We start from the raw sequence: 22,784 nt of genomic DNA on the forward strand, positions 1-22,784 counted from the left end.
CTTCCACACGCTTTAGTAATAATCAACAATGTGTTGCCATAGTTACGCTGATGACATAGAAATCTACATAACCATCTCAGCAGGAGACTATAGTCCGATCCAGACTCTGATCAGATGTTTTCATCAAATGAATGAATGGATGTTTAAATGAAGACAAAAGTGAAATCTTAAGTTTTGGAGCCAAAGAAGAAAGAAGAGATATCTGCTTTAAAGACGAAGCTCCAAACCAATGACCAGCCAAGAAATGCTGGAGCGGTCCTGGAGTCTGTGGTGAACGGAGTTCTGTTCCTCTCTCCGGGTGGGAAAAGCTTTATCTCCTTTTCCTTTATTGTCTTCTTAGTTTGAAGGTTTGAAGATGAAAGTAAACTGTTTTGTTTGCAATTTCATTCTGTAACAAGATTAAAGAAGCAGCTGATTAGTTTTGTCCATTCTTTATTATTTATAGAGCTGAATAAATATTTCCTGGTTACAGTGTGAAACCAGGTGAAGAAACAGGAACCAGTTCAGAACTAGAAGTCCAGCTTCTGTGGCTCCTAACTCCTCCATGTCCGTGGAAACTTTGCCTGTTGCTTTATTTCCCAGCAGACATCTGATTTGTGAGGCTACTGAATCATCAGCAGTCCGTGTGCAGACGTCAGACTTTCTGTTGCAGCAGCCCGACAGTCTTAATGCCTCCACTGCAATTACAGCACCTGGAACCGAGCTGTTTGGACTTTAAAGCCTTTAGTTTGACAGAAGGATGTTTCTTCTGCTCTAAATGAGCGACTTGTTTTAATTGGATGAGGGGGAACTTGCAGAGAAACAGAAGAAAGTGGGCTGACTTCTGCTTAACATGTGGTCTGTAATTAGTTAGAAAACATCTTTGGAGTGAGATGGAGGGTATGTATAACTACACCTCGCAGGGATCAGTTGTGCTTCGCTTTGACTCGTCCGGTCACCGATAATTTATCTCTGATACTGTTATTAATTAGCAAGAGGACTGATAAACGTATGGTTACTTTGTCTGGGATGGGACTGATGTGCATCATCTTCCTCTGCGTGATTTGTCTTGCAGGAGATCAGCGACTCGGAGATCCTGGAGCTGACCCACAGCGCGCTGGGACGCATGACGGTGATCCGGCAGATCTTCCCCATGTGGAAGGACAGCAGCATGCGCTGCATGAGGCAGAACCACCGGATCTCCTCGCTGCTGTGCGACCCACAGGAGGGATACCTGCAGAACATGGAGGTAAGACCATCTGCAACGGGTTCAGTTTTCTCTGGGGGGGGTGCGGGGGGCACGTAGCATGTTAGCATAAAACCTGGTGGCAGGTTTTTACGTCTGAAAGGAGGAATAAAGACTCGTTTCCACCGGAATCATGGTTCCAGTCCTGGTCCGGCTGCTCGGAAACTCCACCTCACTTGGGGAACCACGACTGTCCAAAAAACTGATTCGGATCAAATAAACAGACTGAAGTCCACTGACAACAGAACAAAGAGAAGAGCATTGTGGGTAAACCCGACCAAAGCACACGAGCAGAACGAAGGCGGTCCTGATCGGGATGTGGAAGACCACTAGGACCCGGTCCAGCTAGATCGTTGTCCCGCATTAAGGAAAAGATCAGGGGTGTCCAGAACTGGTCCTGAAGGTCTCTGTAGGTTTTCCATGTTTCCCTGCTCCAACAAACTTTACTCAAATGAACCATTGTCATGCAGAACTTCATAGGCTGTTGGATCCATTTAATGTAAACCAGGTATGTTGGAGCAGATATACATGGAAAACCTGCAGGACAGCGGCGCTCCAGGACCAACTTTGGACACTCCTGCTGTAGATGAACCAGTTTTCTTCTTCGTTGGTTTTTCTCCTTCAGTAGTTCACGATGCAGCGCCTCCTCTGGCGAGGACCGGAAGTTAAAACTGAATAAACGCAAACTCTTCCCGGAAGATGTCATAATAAAAATAACAATAATAATAATAATAATGATAATGATAATAATAATAATGATGATGATGATGATAATAGTGATGATAATAACAATAATAATAATAATAGCTTCATCTGTATTACTCTATATTTGAAAACATTTGCTGTAAAGAAAAAAGAAAAACTATTTAAATGGAGATAAAAAGAGCAGAATATTTTTGTAAAACATTTTTAAGGTTTTGCTTGAAGCCATCGGCAGGTTGGGGGTCTTCGGGTGGTCCGGCAGAGAAGGCTTGATCCCTCATTGTACGGGGCTCGGGCCCGCCCAGTCTGAGCCAGCCCAGTATGGCGGGAGCCAGGGGAAAAACCTCCATCAGAACCACAACCAGAACCCAGGTCAGGGTTGGAGAGTGATCAGCTGACTGGTCTCCTTGTCCTCTCCACCGCAACCGGTCCAGACAGATGACCGTCCTCACTGAGCTGGGTTCTGGTTCTGCCAAGTGTTGCCTGGTGCAGCTCGGGATGGGGGATTGGATCCGGGTCAAGATTCACGCGATGAATTAACTGGGCTGTTTATTTGAAACGGGCTGGAAGTGAAGAGACGATAAAGAAATAAGGTGAATCTACGTGGGAATGCTTGTCTCCGAAAGACTCGGAAAGCCAAAGTTAAAACACTTTTAAGCTTTTTCTCCAGCTGCGTCGTTGCCGCTGCACCTCCAGAGGATTGATTGTAAAAGCAAAACAAAGAGATCCTGTTTGATTTCCGATCACCATCTTGCAGCACGACGTGTTGGCTTGGCTGGAAAAGGGGGATTAGAGGCTGAAGCAGGAAGCTGCAGGAAACTGCAGGAAGCTGCAGGACGCTGCAGGAAGCTGCAGAAAACTGCAGGAAGCTGCAGGAAACTGCAGAAAACTGCAGGAAAATGCAGGAAGCTGCAGGAAGCTGCAGGAAACTGCAGGAAGCTGCAGGAAACTGCAGGAAACTGCAGGAAGCTGCAGGAAGCTGCAGGAAAATGCAGGACAATGCAGGAAGCTGCAGGAAGCTGCAGAAAACTGCAGGAAGCTGCAGGAAGCTGCAGGAAAATGCAGGAAGCTGCAGGAAACTGCAGAAAACTGCAGGAAGCTGCAGGAAGCTGCAGGAAAATGCAGGACAATGCAGGAAGCTGCAGGAAGCTGCAGAAAACTGCAGGAAGCTGCAGGAAGCTGCAGGAAGCTGCAGGAAAATGCAGGAAGCTGCAGGAAACTGCAGAAAACTGCAGGAAACTGCAGGAAGCTGCAGGAAACTGCAGGAAAATGCAGGAAGCTGCAGGAAAATGCAGGAAGCTGCAGGAAGCTGCAGGAAACTGCAGGAAAATGAAGGAAGCTGCAGGAAACTGCAGGAAGCTGCAGGAAGCTGCAGGAAGCTGCAGGAAACTGCAGGAAACTGCAGGAAACTGCAGGAAACTGTAGGAAGCTGCAGGAAACTGCAGGAAACTGTAGGAAACTGCAGGAAGCTGCAGGAAGCTGTAGGAAACTGCAGGAAGCTGCAGGAAGCTGCAGGAAGCTGCAGGAAACTGCAGGAAGCTGCAGGAAGCTGCAGGAAACTGCAGGAAACTGTAGGAAACTGCAGGAAGCTGCAGGAAGCTGCAGGAAGCTGCAGGAAACTGCAGAAAACTGTAGGAAACTGCAGGAAGCTGCAGGAAGCTGCAGGAAGCTGCAGGAAGCTGCAGGAAACTGCAGGAAACTGTAGGAAACTGCAGGAAGCTGCAGGAAGCTGCAGGAAACTGCAGGAAGCTGCAGGAAGCTGCAGGAAACTGCAGGAAGCTGCAGGAAGCTGCAGGAAACTGCAGGAAACTGTAGGAAACTGCAGGAAGCTGCAGGAAACTGTAGGAAACTGCAGGAAGCTGCAGGAAACTGCAGGAACCTCTAGGAAGCTGCAGGAAGCTGTAGGAAGCTGCAGGAAACTGCAGGAAGCTGCAGGAAACTGCAGGAAGCTGTAGGAAGCTGCAGGAAGCTGTAGGAAGCTGCAGGAAGCTGTAGGAAGCTGCAGGAAACTGCAGGAAGCTGCAGGAAACTGCAGGAAGCTGTAGGAAGCTGCAGGAAACTGCAGGAAGCTGTAGGAAGCTGCAGGAAGCTGTAGGAAGCTGTAGGAAACTGCAGGAAGCTGTAGGAAGCTGCAGGAAGCTGTAGGAAGCTGCAGGAAGCTGTAGGAAGCTGCAGGAAACTGCAGGAAGCTGCAGGAAACTGTAGGAAACTGCAGGAAACTGTAGGAAACTGCAGGAAGCTGCAGGAAACTGCAGGAAACTGCAGGAAGCTGCAGGAAACTGCAGGAAACTGCAGGAAGCTGCAGGAAGCTGCAGGAAACTGCAGGAAACTGCAGGAAGCTGCAGGAAGCTGCAGGAAACTGCAGGAAACTGCAGGAAGCTGCAGGAAACTGCAGGAAACTGCAGGAAGCTGCAGGAAACTGCAGGAAACTGCAGGAAACTGCAGGAAGCTGCAGGAAGCTGCAGGAAACTGCAGGAAGCTGTAGGAAACTGCAGGAAGCTGCAGGAAACTGCAGGAAACTGTAGGAAACTGCAGGAAACTGTAGGAAACTGCAGGAAGCTGTAGGAAACTGTAGGAAGCTGCAGGAAACTGCAGGAAGCTGCAGGAAACTGCAGGAAGCTGTAGGAAGCTGCAGGAAACTGCAGGAAGCTGTAGGAAGCTGCAGGAAGCTGTAGGAAGCTGTAGGAAACTGCAGGAAGCTGTAGGAAGCTGCAGGAAGCTGTAGGAAGCTGCAGGAAGCTGTAGGAAGCTGTAGGAAGCTGTAGGAAGCTGTAGGAAGCTGCAGGAAACTGCAGGAAGCTGCAGGAAACTGTAGGAAACTGCAGGAAACTGTAGGAAACTGCAGGAAGCTGCAGGAAACTGCAGGAAACTGCAGGAAGCTGCAGGAAACTGCAGGAAACTGCAGGAAGCTGCAGGAAGCTGCAGGAAACTGCAGGAAACTGCAGGAAGCTGCAGGAAGCTGCAGGAAACTGCAGGAAACTGCAGGAAGCTGCAGGAAACTGCAGGAAACTGCAGGAAGCTGCAGGAAACTGCAGGAAACTGCAGGAAACTGCAGGAAGCTGCAGGAAGCTGCAGGAAGCTGCAGGAAACTGCAGGAAGCTGTAGGAAACTGCAGGAAACTGCAGGAAACTGTAGGAAACTGCAGGAAACTGTAGGAAACTGCAGGAAGCTGTAGGAAACTGTAGGAAGCTGCAGGAAGCTGCAGGAAGCTGCAGGAAGCTGCAGGAAGCTGCAGGAAGCTGCAGGAAGCTGTAGGAAACTGCGCCGTGCCGATGGACGGATCTCTGCTCAGACTGACGAGCAGTATTCCCAACACCTTCCAATAATGTGTTTCCTGTTTTAAACAGACGAAGAAGAGCAGCGTTCACACATTCAGACCCAGTTTTACCTCCTGCTGCTGCAGATCTTCACAATGCTTCCTTAAATTCAGCCCCCCTGCACAGGTGTTGCTGTACCTGTGCATGGTACAGCATGCATCAGGACTGGTTCTAGTCCTGATGGAGGTTTTCCTTCCTGGTCCCGGTTCTGGCTGTCAGGTTCTGCCAGTCTGGGAAGCAGACTGGCAGAAATGCACATCAGCTGTACGAGCAAAAGCAAAACACAAACTCAGAACTCAGAACTGTACGACGTCTCGGTGTTTTTACCAACTTTACCTCGACGAATACGTCTGATTGGATAAATCATTTCAGCTTAGCATTTAGTTTTTATCACAACAGGACATTAAAGTAGCAGATTATCTTTTAGAAGCTTCTGGATAAGTGGATAAATAATCTGCATGCCAGAAAAACAGTTTTAAAGACTCCTTTGTTCCAGTTATTAATACTTTGCGATGACTTGTTTAACTTATAAAGTCCTGTTTATGTTGGTTTAAACGTTGTTTTGTTTTTATGTGACCTGCTGATCACATTCAAATTTGCCCGTCGAGACAATAAACTTTATGTTGAACCTTAAAAATGAATTAATTAGTTTAAATACTGAACCTGTGAAAAGTAGTTTGCCTGAAACTAAGGAATGACGTTTAACAGAGTATTTCCTAAACCAGACAAAAAGCTGAACGCCTAAACGTCAGGCAGACATTTAATATTCCTTTATTTAACCAGTCAGCATGCCTAAACCGAACCAATAAATTAAGTTTCCAAAATCAACTTTAATTTAACAGGTTAGTTCTTAAAGCTCCAGCAGGTCCTCCTGCTCAGAGACATGTTCCTCTGGGGGAAGTGGTTCCTCGTCCTGATAGTAGTCTATACATTCTGTAATCATGAACAATCAGAAATATAGTTAGACCCTCAGTTTACTGTAAATCTGTAAAAACTCTGACCAATCCAAACGTTCCGACCCAAATGGAGTTGTTCATTTCTTATATTCCGTAGCTCCTTCTCGCGGCTCTCCTCCTCCCCCTCCAGCAGCGCATACCTGATAGCCACACCCTGCATATAAACAGCGTGTTAGGATGAAAATACAAAGCAGTGAAGAAGAAACTCGGAAGGCAAACATGGCTGAGAAAATGCAGGAAGGATTTCCCGACCCGGCTCGGTTTATTTGCCTCCTCCTGCTAAACAGCCGAGAAAGAGAAAATCATTGGTGTAAAAAGCTGCGAACTAGAAAAACACTCGGACAGTGCAAACCTCCACCACGGCCTTTAAAAAGTTCCTGGATCCAAACGGTGATCTGGATCACCAGCAAAATTAAATCAGTTTTTCCTTTTCACATTTCCAACAAGTCCTGAAAATTTAATTCAAATCTGTCCATAACTTGTTAAATTATCTTGAACACAAACAGATAAACAGCGGTAAAAACATAACCTCCTTGGCAGAGGTAAGAAAAAAGCCTCGAATCACACAAGGAGCAAAACCAGAGGGGGAGGAGCCAACTACAGGGGAGGAGCCAGGACAGGGGGAGGAGCCAAGACAGGGTGCCACTTTCACATCTTGCTAGCTCCCCTACATTACCTACTCCGGCTTTAACTTTACTTAAGAAACTGAAAATGTAGTAAAACGCTAAACTTAACCACGTATTATGAGTTTGTACAACGTCGGTTGGTAGTTCAACATCCTAAACTTTGGTGAAGTTAGTCAACTTGACAACCAGGAAGGAGCATTTAAACCTGATCAGACATTCATGGTTCCTAAACTAAAGCGTTAAGCTAGCTGAAGTCCTCCAGAGTTTAAATGCGTCTTTGGGGAGTTTTTGAAACTAAAACTGATCCAGTGAGGAATCATCCTTCCAGCAGGGATTCCTGGTTTCCATTAGCCTCTGCTAAACAGCAGCTCAGCAGCTTAGCTTTGGTTTGCTAATAGTCAATGATGTGCATGATTTTCCAGGTGTTTAGTCCAGCGGGGGGGCTTCCGGGTTAGGCATGCCGGACAGGAAGTGTGGCTGTCTAGCCAATGAGAGAGCCGGTTCGAGGAGCAGCTCTGGTTTAACTTGGTTTTCACTGCTAAAGGCTCTAAAGTGTCACGCTAAAGGTAAACCATGAAGGAAATTAGATTACAAAACCAGTTAGTGGGTTAGAAAATGGCTGTGATGGACTGGTGTCCAGGTGTACCCCCTCCCACCTGGTGGTCGCTGGGATAAACTTCAGCTGCCCGCGACCCTGAACTGGGCCCACTGGGACTGGGCCCATGGGGCACCTGGGACTGGGCCCACTGGGACTGGGCCCATGGGGCCACTGGGACTGGGCCCACTGGGACTGGGCCCATGGGGCACCTGGGACTGGGCCCACTGGGACTGGGCCCACTGGGACTGGGCCCATGGGGCCACTGGGACTGGGCCCACTGGGACTGGGCCCATGGGGCCACTGGGACTGGGCCCATGGGGCCACTGGGACTGGGCCCGCTGGGACTGCGCCCACTGGGACTGGGCCCATGGGGCCACTGGGACTGGGCCCGCTGGGACTGCGCCCACTGGGACTGGGCCCATGGGGCCACTGGGACTGGGCCCATGGGGCACCTGGGACTGGGCCCACTGGGACTGGGCCCATGGGGCCACTGGGACTGGGCCCACTGGGACTGGGCCCATGGGGCCACTGGGACTGGGCCCGCTGGGACTGCGCCCACTGGGACTGGGCCCATGGGGCCACTGGGACTGGGCCCGCTGGGACTGGGCCCACTGGGACTGGGCCCATGGGGCCACTGGGACTGGGCCCACTGGGACTGGGCCCACTGGGACTGGGCCCATGGGGCCACTGGGACTGGGCCCATGGGGCCACTGGGACTGGGCCCACTGGGACTGGGCCCATGGGGCCACTGGGACTGGGCCCGCTGGGACTGGGCCCATGGGGCCACTGGGACTGGGCCCGCTGGGACTGGGCCCATGGGGCCACTGGGACTGGGCCCACTGGGACTGGGCCCATGGGGCCAATGGGACTGGGCCCGCTGGGACTGGGCCCACTGGGACTGGGCCCATGGGGCCACTGGGACTGGGCCCGCTGGGACTGGGCCCAATGGGACTGGGCCCATGGGGCCACTGGGACTGGGCCCACTGGGACTGGGCCCATGGGGCCACTGGGACTGGGCCCGCTGGGACTGGGCCCATGGGGCCACTGGGACTGGGCCCGCTGGGACTGGGCCCACTGGGACTGGGCCCATGGGGCCACTGGGACTGGGCCCACTGGGACTGGGCCCATGGGGCCACTGGGACTGGGCCCGCTGGGACTGGGCCCACTGGGACTGGGCCCATGGGGCCAATGGGACTGGGCCCATGGGGCCACTGGGACTGGGCCCGCTGGGACTGGGCCCACTGGGACTGGGCCCATGGGGCCACTGGGACTGGGCCCACTGGGACTGGGCCCATGGGGCCACTGGGACTGGGCCCGCTGGGACTGGGCCCACTGGGACTGGGCCCATGGGGCCAATGGGACTGGGCCCGCTGGGACTGGGCCCACTGGGACTGGGCCCATGGGGCCACTGGGACTGGGCCCGCTGGGACTGGGCCCACTGGGACTGGGCCCATGGGGCCAATGGGACTGGGCCCACTGGGACTGGGCCCATGGGGCCACTGGGACTGGGCCCGCTGGGACTGGGCCCACTGGGACTGGGCCCATGGGGCCAATGGGACTGGGCCCACTGGGACTGGGCCCATGGGGCCACTGGGACTGGGCCCGCTGGGACTGGGCCCACTGGGACTGGGCCCATGGGGCCAATGGGACTGGGCCCGCTGGGACTGGGCCCACTGGGACTGGGCCCATGGGGCCACTGGGACTGGGCCCGCTGGGACTGGGCCCACTGGGACTGGGCCCATGGGGCCAATGGGACTGGGCCCGCTGGGACTGGGCCCACTGGGACTGGGCCCATGGGGCCACTGGGACTGGGCCCGCTGGGACTGGGCCCACTGGGACTGGGCCCATGGGGCCAATGGGACTGGGCCCGCTGGGACTGGGCCCACTGGGACTGGGCCCATGGGGCCACTGGGACTGGGCCCGCTGGGACTGGGCCCACTGGGACTGGGCCCATGGGGCCAATGGGACTGGGCCCACTGGGACTGGGCCCACTGGGACTGGGCCCGCTGGGACTGGGCCCACTGGGACTGGGCCCATGGGGCCAATGGGACTGGGCCCACTGGGACTGGGCCCACTGGGACTGGGCCCACTGGGACTGGGCCCATGGGGCCACTGGGACTGGGCCCGCTGGGACTGGGCCCACTGGGACTGGGCCCATGGGGCCAATGGGACTGGGCCCACTTGGAGAGAAAATGAAAGGATTAGTTTAAAACTGCAGGAAGAAGAAGGGGAATCCGCTTTTTTTCTGTAAAATAAAAAGGGTTTTATAACTTATGAATTATGTCATTTATTTCTCCTTTTTGTTTAAAAATATGAACAAATCAAAATATTTACTGATGAATTATTATTTCAAAATGCAGTTTTTATGTTTCCCTTTAAAACGCATCGCTATGAAACATTTTGACGTTTTATTTTTCTGTGAATTAATATTTGAATGTGAAATTATATTTGGAAATCTACTTTTTTACAATAAATGAGGTCTGATGAAAAGGATCTAAGACCCTCCTGGTCCTCTTGGTGGAACGTTTCATCCTTCAGTTCTGTTTAGCAATGCTAGCTGTTAGCTTCTCCATGCTAACGTGCAGTTTATCTGCAACAGCATCGACTGGAAGTCTTCATTTTGTGCCGTTAGCGTCTTGCTGGGAAAACTGAACCTTTCTTTGGCCGATTCGCCTTAAAAAGCTGCGATTTTTCTGGCGCTACAGTAGAAGTTTAGTTCTGTCTCGGCCTCCACGTCGTCCAGCAGCTCTGCTGCATCACATTCGGCGTCGGAGTCGGAGTTGGACTCATTCCAGTAAATCTGCTGCCTCTAATCTTCGGCGCAATCTTCCTCCCATGCAGACAGACTGAAACATCGGCAGGGATGTGCGGCTGACATTTACAGACAGCAAACAGAAGAATTACTGTAATCCACGCTGACAAATGTTGTGATTTCCTCCGTCGTGTTTTGACATTTGTTGAGACGAATTTAGTTTTCCAGATGTGTGACACAGCGCCGTCGGCGCACCGAGGCCACTTCCCCGTCTGCGACGCTTCGCCCACATCTGTCTTCAGTTTTCAGCTTTTCATCCTTTCCATCATAAATGCTGGTCTTTCTGCCTCCTCTGCTTTCCTCCCATCTGCTGAGTGTGAAAGATATCCGTGTCCTCCGTCTTTCTCCGATGACTCGACAAATCTTCATCCTTCCATCCTGGTCTCACCTCTGCTGTCATCCTCCGTCCGTCTCTTCCAGCCGGTCCTGAAGGCAGAGGTTCATGTCTGATGTTCAGGATGAAGGAGGTTCCTCCAGCAGCGCTAAACTGGACCGTCCGATGGGAAACCTGCTGACCGCCAACCTGATGCAGCAACACGGCTGGTTCTGGCCCAGATGGAGGTTTTCCTTCCTGGTTCTGGTCCAGATGGAGGTTTTCCTTCCTGGTTCTGGTCCAGATGGAGGTTTTCCTTCCTGGTTCTGGTCCAGATGGAGGTTTTCCTTCCTGGTTCTGGCCCAGATGGAGGTTTTCCTTCCTGGTTCTGGCCCAGATGGAGGTTTTCCTTCCTGGTTCTGGTCCAGATGGAGGTTTTCCTTCCTGGTTCTGGTCCAGATGGAGGTTTTCCTTCCTGGTTCTGGCCCAGATGGAGGTTTTCCTTCCTGGTTCTGGTCCAGATGGAGGTTTTCCTTCCTGGTTCTGGTCCAGATGGAGGTTTTCCTTCCTGGTTCTGGCCCAGATGGAGGTTTTCCTTCCTGGTTCTGGCCCAGATGGAGGTTTTCCTTCCTGGTTCTGGTCCAGATGGAGGTTTTCCTTCCTGGTTCTGGCCCAGATGGAGGTTTTCCTTCCTGGTTCTGGTCCAGATGGAGGTTTTCCTTCCTGGTTCTGGTCCAGATGGAGGTTTTCCTTCCTGGTTCTGGTCCAGATGGAGGTTTTCCTTCCTGGTTCTGCAGCTTTAACCTGCATGTGTGGATTTCAGCCTGAACTGGGTTCACATTGGTTTCTGGAAGCTTCCTGAGTCCATGCACTGGTTTCCAGTAGAGAATCATGGCTGCTGTTAATGCAGAAGATCACCGGACCTACTCAGACCCAGATCTGAAAAAAAGCCATGCAGTGTTGAGGAAGTCCTCCATTTCTCCTGCTGAGTCGTTGCAGACGGGAGCAGAGGCATCGGCCTCTATGTGGATTGGATTTTATTTACAAATCTCAGGGTTTTTAAATGTTTGGTTCAGCAAAATCTGCATGCATACAGAGATTCCTTCTGATTCTCTGAATCTTTTAATGTAGATCAGGGCTTTTCTAAACCGGTTCCATGCAGGCTGCAGTCCTGCAGGCTTTGTCATGAAGTGTGTTTTATGTCTGGGTTCTGGTTTCCTGTTTTAGTTTGTGGTTTTTCTCATTTAGTTCTCTCATGTCTTGTTTCCTGTTCATCAGTTCACCTGGTCTGGTTTAGTTCATCAGTTCACCTGGTCTGGTTTAGTTCATCAGTTCACCTGGTCTGGTTTAGTTCATGGGTTCACCTGGTCTGGTTTAGTTCATCAGTTCACCTGGTCTGGTTTAGTTCATCAGTTCACCTGGTCTGGTTTAGTTCATGGGTTCACCTGGTCTGGTTTAGTTCATCAGTTCACCTGGTCTGGTTTAGTTCATCAGTTCACCTGGTCTGGTTTAGTTCATGGGTTCACCTGGTCTGGTTTAGTTCATCAGTTCACCTGGTCTGGTTTAGTTCATCAGTTCACCTGGTCTGGTTTAGTTCATGGGTTCACCTGGTCTGGTTTAGTTCATTAGTTCACCTGGTCTGGTTTAGTTCATCAGTTCACCTGGTCTGGTTTAGTTCATGGGTTCACCTGGTCTGGTTTAGTTCATGAGTTCACCTGGTCTGGTTTAGTTCATCGGTTCACCTGGTCTGGTTTAGTTCATTAGTTCACCTGGTCTGGTTTAGTTCATGAGTTCACCTGGTCTGGTTTAGTTCATGGGTTCACCTGGTCTGTTTTAGTTCATTATTTCACCTGGTCTGGTTTAGTTCAGTAGTTCACCTGGTCTGGTTTAGTTCATGAGTTCACCTGGTCTGTTTTAGTTCATTAGTTCACCTGGTCTGGTTTAGTTCATGAGTTCACCTGGTCTGGTTTAGTTCATGGGTTCACCTGGTCTGGTTTAGTTCATGAGTTCACCTGGTCTGTTTTAGTTCATTATTTCACCTGGTCTGGTTTAGTTCATTAGTTCACCTGGTCTGGTTTAGTTCATTAGTTCACCTGGTCTGGTTTAGTTCATGGGTTCACCTGGTCTGGTTTAGGTCATCGGTTCACCTGGTCTGGTTTAGTTCATCGGTACACCTTGTCTGGTTTAGTTCATCAGTTCACCTGGTCTACTTTAGTTCATGGGTTCACCTTGTCTGGTTTAGTTCATGAGTTCACCTGGTCTGTTTTAGTTCATTATTTCACCTGGTCTGGTTTAGTTCATCGGTTCACCTGGTCTGATTTAGTTCATCGGTTCACCTGGTCTGGTTTAGTTCATGAGTTCACCTGGTCTGGTTTAGGTCATGGGTTCACCTGGTCTGATTTAGTTCATCGGTTCACCTGGTCTGGTTTAGTTCATGAGTTCACCTGGTCTGGTTTAGTTCATCGGTTCACCTGGTCTGGTTTAGTTCATTAGTTCACCTGGTCTGGTTTAGTTCATGAGTTCACCTGGTCTGGTTTAGTTCATGGGTTCACCTGGTCTGTTTTAGTTCATTATTTCACCTGGTCTGGTTTAGTTCAGTAGTTCACCTGGTCTGGTTTAGTTCATGAGTTCACCTGGTCTGGTTTAGTTCATGGGTTCACCTGGTCTGGTTTAGTTCATGAGTTCACCTGGTCTGTTTTAGCTCATTATTTCACCTGGTCTGGTTTAGTTCATTAGTTCACCTGGTCTGGTTTAGTTCATGGGTTCACCTGGTCTGGTTTAGGTCATGGGTTCACCTGGTCTGGTTTAGTTCATTAGTTCACCTGGTCTGGTTTAGTTCATGGGTTCACCTGGTCTGGTTTAGGTCATCGGTTCACCTGGTCTGGTTTAGTTCATCGGTACACCTTGTCTGGTTTAGTTCATCAGTTCACCTGGTCTGGTTTAGTTCATCAGTTAACCTGGTCTAGTTTAGTTCATGGGTTCACCTTGTCTGGTTTAGTTCATGAGTTCACCTGGTCTGTTTTAGTTCATTATTTCACCTGGTCTGGTTTAGTTCATGAGTTCACCTGGTCTGGTTTAGGTCATGGGTTCACCTGGTCTGATTTAGTTCATCGGTTCACCTGGTCTGGTTTAGTTCATGAGTTCACCTGGTCTGGTTTAGGTCATGGGTTCACCTGGTCTGGTTTCGTTCATCAGTTAACCTGGTCTAGTTTAGTTCATGGGTTCACCTTGTCTGGTTTAGTTCATGAGTTCACCTGGTCTGTTTTAGTTCATTATTTCACCTGGTCTGGTTTAGGTCATGGGTTCACCTGGTCTGGTTTAGTTCATTAGTTCACCTGGTCTGGTTTAGTTCATGGGTTCACCTGGTCTGGTTTAGGTCATCGGTTCACCTGGTCTGGTTTAGTTCATCGGTACACCTTGTCTGGTTTAGTTCATCAGTTAACCTGGTCTAGTTTAGTTCATGGGTTCACCTGGTCTAGTTTAGTTCATGGGTTCACCTGGTCTGGTTTAGTTCATGGGTTCACCTGGTCTGGTTTAGTTCAGTAGTTCACCTGGTCTGGTTTAGTTCATCAGTTCACCTGGTCTGGTTTAGTTCATCGGTACACCTTGTCTGGTTTAGTTCATTAGTTCACCTGGTCTGGTTTAGTTCATGGGTTCACCTGGTCTAGTTTAGTTCATGGGTTCACCTGGTCTGGTTTAGTTCATGGGTTCACCTGGTCTGGTTTAGTTCAGTAGTTCACCTGGTCTGGTTTAGTTCATCAGTTCACCTGGTCTGGTTTAGTTCATGGGTTCACCTGGTCTAGTTTAGTTCATGGGTTCACCTGGTCTGGTTTAGTTCATGGGTTCACCTGGTCTGGTTTAGTTCATTAGTTTACCTGGTCTGGTTTAGTTCATTAGTTCACCTGGTCTGGTTTAGTTCATCAGTTCACCTGGTCTAGTTTAGTTCATTAGTTCACCTTGTCTGGTTTAGTTCATGAGTTCACCTGGTCTGGTTTAGTTCATGGGTTCACCTGGTCTGGTTTAGGTCATGGGTTCACCTGGTCTGGTTTAGTTCATTAGTTCACCTGGTCTGGTTTAGTTCATTAGTTCACCTGGTCTGGTTTAGTTCATCGGTTCACCTGGTCTGATTTAGTTCATCGGTTCACCTGGTCTGGTTTAGTTCATGAGTTCACCTGTTCTGGTTTAGGTCATGGGTTCACCTGGTCTGGTTTAGTTCATTAGTTCACCTGGTCTGGTTTAGTTCATGGGTTCACCTGGTCTGGTTTAGGTCATCGGTTCACCTGGTCTGGTTTAGTTCATCGGTACACCTCTTCTGGTTTAGTTCATCAGTTCACCTGGTCTGGTTTAGTTCATCAGTTCACCTGGTCTGGTTTAGTTCATCAGTTAACCTGGTCTAGTTTAGTTCATGGGTTCACCTGGTCTGGTTTAGTTCATGGGTTCACCTGGTCTGGTTTAGTTCATTAGTTCACCTGGTCTGGTTTAGTTCATCAGTTCACCTGGTCTGGTTTAGTTCATGGGTTCACCTGGTCTGGTTTAGTTCATGAGTTCACCTGGTCTGGTTTAGTTCATGGGTTCACCTGGTCTGGTTTAGTTCATGAGTTCACCTGGTCTGGTTTAGTTCATGGGTTCACCTGGTCTGGTTTAGTTCATTAGTTTACCAGGTCTGGTTTAGTTCATGGGTTCACCTGGTCTGGTTTAGTTCATCGGTTCACCTGGTCTGGTTTAGTTCATCGGTTCACCTGGTCTGGTTTAGTTCATGAGTTCACCTGGTCTGGTTTAGTTCATGGGTTCACCTGGTCTGGTTTAGGTCATGGGTTCACCTGGTCTGGTTTAGTTCATTAGTTCACCTGGTCTGGTTTAGTTCATGAGTTCACCTAGTTTTGTTTAGTTCATTAGTTCACCTGGTCTGGTTTAGTTCATGAGTTCACCTGGTCTGGTTTAGTTCATGGGTTCACCTGGTCTAGTTTAGTTCATGGGTTCACCTGGTCTGGTTTAGTTCATGAGTTCACCTGGTCTGTTTTAGTTCATTAGTTCACCTGGTCTGGTTTAGTTCATTAGTTCACCTGGTCTGGTTTAGTTCATGGGTTCACCTGGTCTGGGTTAGTTCATGGGTTCACCTGGTCTGGGTTAGTTCATCGGTTTACCTGGTCTGATTTAGTTCATGGGTTCACCTGGTCTGGTTTAGTTCATGAGTTCACCTGGTCTGGGTTAGTTCATGGGTTCACCTGGTCTGGGTTAGTTCATCGGTTTACCTGGTCTGATTTAGTTCATGGGTTCACCTGGTCTGGTTTAGTTCATTGGTTCACCTGGTCTGGTTTAGTTCATTAGTTTACCTGGTCTGGTTTAGTTCATTAGTTTACCTGGTCTGGTTTAGTTCATGGGTTCACCTGGTCTGGTTTAGTTCATTAGTTTACCTGGTCTGGTTTAGTTCATGGGTTCACCTGGTCTGGTTTAGTTCATGGGTTCACCTGGTCTGGTTTAGTTCATCGGTTCACCTGGTCTGGTTTAGTTCATCGGTTCACCTGGTCTGGTTTAGTTCATGGGTTCACCTGGTCTGGTTTAGGTCATGGGTTCACCTTGTCTGGTTTAGTTCATGAGTTCACCTAGTTTTGTTTAGTTCATTAGTTCACCTGGTCTGGTTTAGTTCATGAGTTCACCTGGTCTGGTTTAGTTCATGGGTTCACCTGGTCTAGTTTAGTTCATGGGTTCACCTGGTCTGGTTTAGTTCATGAGTTCACCTGGTCTGTTTTAGTTCATTAGTTCACCTGGTCTGGTTTATTTCATTAGTTCACCTGGTCTGGTTTAGTTCATGGGTTCACCTGGTCTGATTTAGTTCATGGGTTCACCTGGTCTGGGTTAGTTCATCGGTTTACCTGGTCTGATTTAGTTCATGGGTTCACCTGGTCTGGTTTAGTTCATGAGTTCACCTGGTCTGGTTTAGGTCATGGGTTCACCTGGTCTGGTTTAGTTCATTAGTTCACCTGGTCTGGTTTAGTTCATCGGTTCACCTGGTCTGGTTTAGTTCATTAGTTCACCTGGTCTGGTTTAGTTCATCAGTTCACCTGGTCTGGTTTAGTTCATCAGTTCACCTGGTCTGGTTTAGTTCATCAGTTAACCTGGTCTAGTTTAGTTCATGGGTTCACCTGGTCTGGTTTAGTTCATGGGTTCACCTGGTCTAGTTTAGTTCATGAGTTCACCTGGTCTGGTTTAGTTCATGAGTTCACCTGGTCTGTTTTAGTTCATTAGTTCACCTGGTCTGGTTTAGTTCATGGGTTCACCTGGTCTGGTTTAGTTCATGAGTTCACCTGGTCTGGTTTAGTTCATTAGTTAACCTGGTCTAGTTTAGTTCATGGGTTCACCTGGTCTGGTTTAGTTCATGGGTTCACCTGGTCTGGTTTAGTTCATCGGTTTACCTGGTCTGATTTAGTTCATCGGTTCACCTGGTCTGGTTTAGTTCATGAGTTCACCTGGTCTGGTTTAGGTCATGGGTTCACCTGGTCTGGTTTAGTTCATTAGTTCACCTGGTCTGGTTTAGTTCATCGGTTCACCTGGTCTGGTTTAGTTCATCAGTTCACCTGGTCTGGTTTAGTTCATCAGTTCACCTGGTCTGGTTTAGTTCATCAGTTAACCTGGTCTAGTTTAGTTCATGGGTTCACCTGGTCTGGTTTAGTTCATGGGTTCACCTGGTCTAGTTTAGTTCATGAGTTCACCTGGTCTGGTTTAGTTCATGAGTTCACCTGGTCTGTTTTAGTTCATTAGTTCACCTGGTCTGGTTTAGTTCATGGGTTCACCTGGTCTGGTTTAGTTCATGAGTTCACCTGGTCTGGTTTAGTTCATTAGTTAACCTGGTCTAGTTTAGTTCATGGGTTCACCTGGTCTGGTTTAGTTCATGGGTTCACCTGGTCTGGTTTAGTTCATGGGTTCACCTGGTCTGGTTTAGTTCAGTAGTTCACCTGGTCTGGTTTAGTTCATGAGTTCACCTGGTCTGGTTTAGTTCATGGGTTCACCTGGTCTAGTTTAGTTCATGGGTTCACCTGGTCTGTTTTAGTTCATTATTTCACCTGGTCTGGTTTAGTTCAGTAGTTCACCTGGTCTGGTTTAGTTCATGAGTTCACCTGGTCTGGTTTAGTTCATGGGTTCACCTGGTCTGGTTTAGTTCATGGGTTCACCTGGTCTGGTTTAGTTCATGGGTTCACCTGGTCTGGTTTAGTTCCTGTGGATTTATACCTCCTGATTTCTGTTCTTCTTTGCTGGTTCATTTTGTTAACTTCCTGCGTTCATGTGTCAGGTTTATGGAATAAACGTCTAAATTCAACCTTCCTGCCTCCAGTCCTGCATTTGAGTCCACTACCACCTACTTGTGACAGGTTGTCAGTGTTTCCAAGCTTCAACGCACTTGACTTAAACTCAACGGATATGAAGTTCTGCCACATGGATTAGAGGTGATCAGCTGATTCCTGTGAGGTTCTTCCTGCTTTCTTTGTGGGTTTTAATGTGTTTCATCATTATTTTCAACCTGCAGGAAACTTTTCCTCTTGCTTGTTTTGACCTCTGTCATGTAAAATCGGTCTCTTCATGTTTAGCTACACCATGACAAAAGAGGACATGGTGGTGTGTGTGTGTGTGTGTGTGTGTGTGTGTGTGTGTGTGTGTGTGTGTGTGTGATGGCCTCGGGAGGCTGCTGTTTTGGCCGTCCTGCCAGTCAGCTCTACTTATCCGGACAGAGTGATGCTCTTTTGTCACCCTGCATTTGGTCCCTGCTTCAGCATGATGGTGTGTGTGTTCGTTTGTCACAACGTGTTTCCTCTGCAGCATCATGCGTTCCGGCTGCAAGCCGACTGTCATCTCGACACCATCCAGCTGCGAGTGTGTGTCAGACATCTGGTCGCATAGATCTTGCAAACCTTTTTACACATTTAGGGTCTATTTCTGCTGGATGCAGAAGACGCGCAGATGGACCGACGTGCAGATGGATGGAAGTTTCATCCCTCCGTGCCGGTTTCGAACATTATTTTTTCCGTTTTTAGGCACCTTAGTTATCTATCGCTTCGTGCAGAAAAAAGAGCAATACCACCGGAGACCACTGGCGGTGGTGCTGAGTTGTTTATTTGACACACAACCAGAGAAGAAGAGGCGGTAGAGGAAGACCATAGACCAGATATACGTAGACACTTCATAGTATCACGCTGCTTATACAAGCTTATCGCGCCGCCATCTTGGATGGGTCTCCATGCATTTATCTGTAAGGTGTAGGTCCAACCACAACAATAATTCACCAAGTTTTACCTGATTTTTCTCAGTTTGGTTTGTTACAAAGGACAGAGATATTGTTACGATACAGATCACTGTAAAACATTAAAACTACGTGCTGAAATATTTTCATAATGCTATTTAACAAAGGCATAAGCTAGCTACAATATAAATAAATGTATAAATAAATTTAATATGAATGTTTTATTGTTTATATTTTTCTCTTGACTACAGTTGACTGAAAGATTCAGAAGTTAACAACTAAACGTCAACAAAAACAGAAAGAAATAAAGGGACATTAAATAAACAGAACCAGATAAAACAAAAAAAAACCCAGAAGAGATCTGCGATACAGTAACATTAAATTGTTTATATCATATCATAATTTGGTTTTGTTCATTTATTGTTTTTCTCTTTCAAATTCTCCATGTTGTTTCAAAACACATTAAGGTCTGTTATTCTAAAGTTGTAAAATGAGGTAAATCTTTACATCCTCGGTAGTTTAAATGAACAGACTTAAGAAGCAGGTTTGTTCCTAAACCTAAGCAGGAAACTGGATTAACTTAAAACTAGTGTGGTAGTTTTACTACAGTCGGTATTTATGACATGAATTACATATGATCGTCAGAAGGGCTTCTGTCAGTCGAGTGCGAGGCGAGCAACCCCTCGCTTGCCAGCAAGCCGTGAGGAGGGATTGAGGCAGCGTCCTCTTTTCTCCCTCTGGGCAGAAGCAGAGGCAGGAATGAGGCTCACTATGACGTTCTTAAAGATGATCGATTTATTTTAGGTAGCACAAAAGTCAACAGATTACATGGAATGGTGACTGGAGTCAGCTGCCTCTCTCCTTTCTCTCTCCATGCAGGGCGTATTTAACACACGTGTCCCAATCTCAGACCCGTCTATGTGGTCGTACGGAAGTATCACATTACTGCACTTTCTGAATTACCACACTACCTTAAGTTAACAAAGCAGTTGAGTTTTAAAACCAAATGGTGAATAAAGCTTAAAATAAACAGTGAATGATAAAAACTTCTAAATACAGATCGTGTTTTTTGGGTCAGCGATGTTCATACACCTTCGTTCCAGCCACATCAGGGCACTTTATCCCTTCTTCATAGTAACTACTCCAAAGTAACATCTGTTTCTGTTTGCCGTCAGGGTGACCTTTCATAAGAGCTGACAGAAAAAAACAGCTTGCATTGTTTGACAGGAATGAGTAAGCTGTTTTTAGCGCTAATTATTCCGTCCCAGACTCTTTATTGTGTCCTGATGAATGTGAGAATATTTGGCACATTGTGCCGGTTTCATCCTGGTGATTACGATGCTTTTGCAAAGTCTGAGCAGTCTTGTTGAAGTGTTAAACTATTTCGCCTTCCGTCTCTCCAGGTGTCCAACCTCTACCTGTACGACAGCGTGCTAATGCTAGCCAACGCCTTCTACAGGAAGCTGGAGGACAGGAAGTGGCACAGCATGGCCAGCCTAAACTGCATCAGGAAGTCCACCAAGCCGTGGAACGGAGGCTGGTCGATGCTGGAGACCATCCAGAAGGTAAAACAGCAAACATGTAGCGCAACGGATGTGACAAATGCAACGTTTCTGTTAGAGGCCTCAGAGGAATCAGAGATTAAGCAGTTAGTTTCATTGGCCGTGTTCATTTTGGTCGCTGGGCCACAAAGTGAGCTGAGCTGGAAAGATGTCATTTGTCTGTTCAGCACCATGTTCACATGGTCGGATCAGAATCTGCTGGAAACATCATGAAAACATGGATCCATCCAGCAGCTTCAGGCTGCTGGTGGAATGGTGGGAGGGATTTTCTTGGCCCACTTTGGCCCCTTAGTACCAACTTTGCCTGGTTTGACCACCACAGCCTACCTGAGTGTGGACCATGTCCATCCCTTTAGTCCTGTTTCCAACGTCAGGTCAGGATGGTTAACTGTAACGATGTGTTCCTACAGCCAACCGGACCATGACCTGAGAGGTGGAGTATCAGTCGGATCATCATGGATGCACCAGCTCCATAACGGCATCACGCCGTCACAGTGCGACTCCTTCCTTATTAACCTCTTCCACCCCAGCGGGTTGTGAGAGTAAACATCATGTTTTCACAGGTGTAACTTCATTTAATAATACAATAATAGACGTGTGGTATCCACAGAACGTCCACACTCTTAGATAAAACTCATTACATTAACCTCCAAACACAGACAGACTTTTAACAATTATAACACCAAGTAAACAAAGTCCGCAGAAATACGTAAATACGTGTCCACCCAGCATCATGGAAACAAACACGTCTACTGAAAGCACACATCCCACAGATTCCACACATACCAGTTTCATCTCGCTATGACCAAGATTCACTCAACCAGAGTCAAAAGAAGGCAGAATTTATGCATGACGTTTGGAAAACATCGTTACGTATTCTGTCTTACTTTAACTGTTTTGCCTCCAAAACGTTAATCCACCGACATTAAGCTGTATTTACTAAAACAGCTACATTTCCCATTTAGCTTTGGAAGTAGTTAGCCGTTGAAAATCACCATTTTCTGCCCAGTAAGACCAGTTTTACTGGACGACATTTCTGGCTCAGCCGTAGCTGTACACTTTATTTAATAAACACAAACAAACAAAAACAACCGAACAGGACTCCAGAAGACACGCTGCACTCTAGAAACAGTCCTGGAAATGATTTATAAGACAGTTGGATCGAGTTGTGTGTGCAGAAATCCACATCTGACACCGAGGCCTCCTGCAGGCCGACTGGGAAAACTGGGGGAACTGGGACACTAAATATAACTTGATGCAATCAGTTGGTTTCTGTTATAGGATATGTATGAATTGGCTCGAGATGATGTGTATGTTGATTTGTGTATGTAAAGTGCCCTGTGACAACATTGCTGTGAAGAGGCAATGTACAAATAAAGTTGAATTGAATTGAATTGAATATGACTGAATAAATATGTTCTGTTTGTCATCACATAAAACGTTTACCACAAACTAGTTTTATTTTGTTCTGATGTAGATAGTTTTTTCTAGTAAACGTGTTTCTCATAAAAATTGCAGGCAGAAGGTAGAACCACCGGAACACCTCTTCACTAAAATCCCTATAATCTTTGTTATATCAAAAATCTCCTGCTCTGAACGAGAAGCTATTCCTGCTTTGTTTGAGCCCAGTGTAAAATCTGCTGATGGAAACTTCCAGCAGGATGATGCACCATATCACAAAGCTCACATCATCTCCACCATGACGGTGAGTTCACTGTCCTCCAACGGCTCCACAGTCACCAGATCTACATCCAGCAGAGCAGCTTTGGTGGAACGGGAGATTCTCATCATGATGAGGTGGAACGTGAGATTCTCATGGCTATGAGGTGGAACCGGAGATTCTCATTGTGATGTGGTGGAACGGGAGATTCTCATGGTGATGAGGTGGAACCGGAGATTCTCATTGTGATGTGGTGGAACGGGAGATTCTCATGGTGATGAGGTGGAACCGGAGATTCTCATTGTGATGTGGTGGAACGGGAGATTCTCATGGTGATGAGGTGGAACGGGAGGTTCTCATGGTGATGAGGTGGAACGGGAGATTCTCATGGTGATGAGGTGGAACGGGAGATTCTCATGGTGATGAGGTGGAACGGGAGATTCTCATGGTGATGAGGTGGAACGGAAGATTCTCATGGTGATGAGGTGGAACGGGAGATTCTCATGGTGATGAGGTGGAACGGAAGATTCTCATGGTGATGAGGTGGAATGGAAGATTCTCATGGCTATGAGGTGGAACGGGAGATTCTCATGGTGATGAGGTGGAACGGGAGATTCTCATGGTGATGAGGTGGAACGGAAGATTCTCATGGTGATGAGGTGGAATGGGAGATTCTCATGGTGATGAGGTGGAATGGAAGATTCTCATGGTGATGAGGTGGAACGGGAGATTCTCATGGTGATGAGGTGGAACGGGAGATTCTCATGGTGATGAGGTGGA

At 48.0% G+C, this 22,784-nt stretch overlaps 1 protein-coding gene across 1 annotated transcript in view; it reads left to right on the plus strand.

The window, feature by feature from the left end:
* The window catches only part of LOC306771819 (glutamate receptor ionotropic, delta-1-like), a gene marked incomplete at both ends in the record, with an annotated part of 685,025 nt that overhangs the window by 465,298 nt on the left and 196,943 nt on the right, over positions 1-22,784 (plus strand). The window contains 2 exons of the mRNA XM_079261138.1: positions 1,055-1,228; positions 20,186-20,347. Coding sequence (XP_079117264.1) covers positions 1,055-1,228; positions 20,186-20,347 — 336 coding nt within the window. The remainder of the gene's footprint in view (positions 1-1,054; positions 1,229-20,185; positions 20,348-22,784) is intronic.

Source organism: Telmatherina bonti, assembly GCF_933228915.1.
Source record: "Telmatherina bonti genome assembly, chromosome: 21".
NCBI classification, from domain to species: domain Eukaryota; kingdom Metazoa; phylum Chordata; class Actinopteri; order Atheriniformes; family Telmatherinidae; genus Telmatherina; species Telmatherina bonti.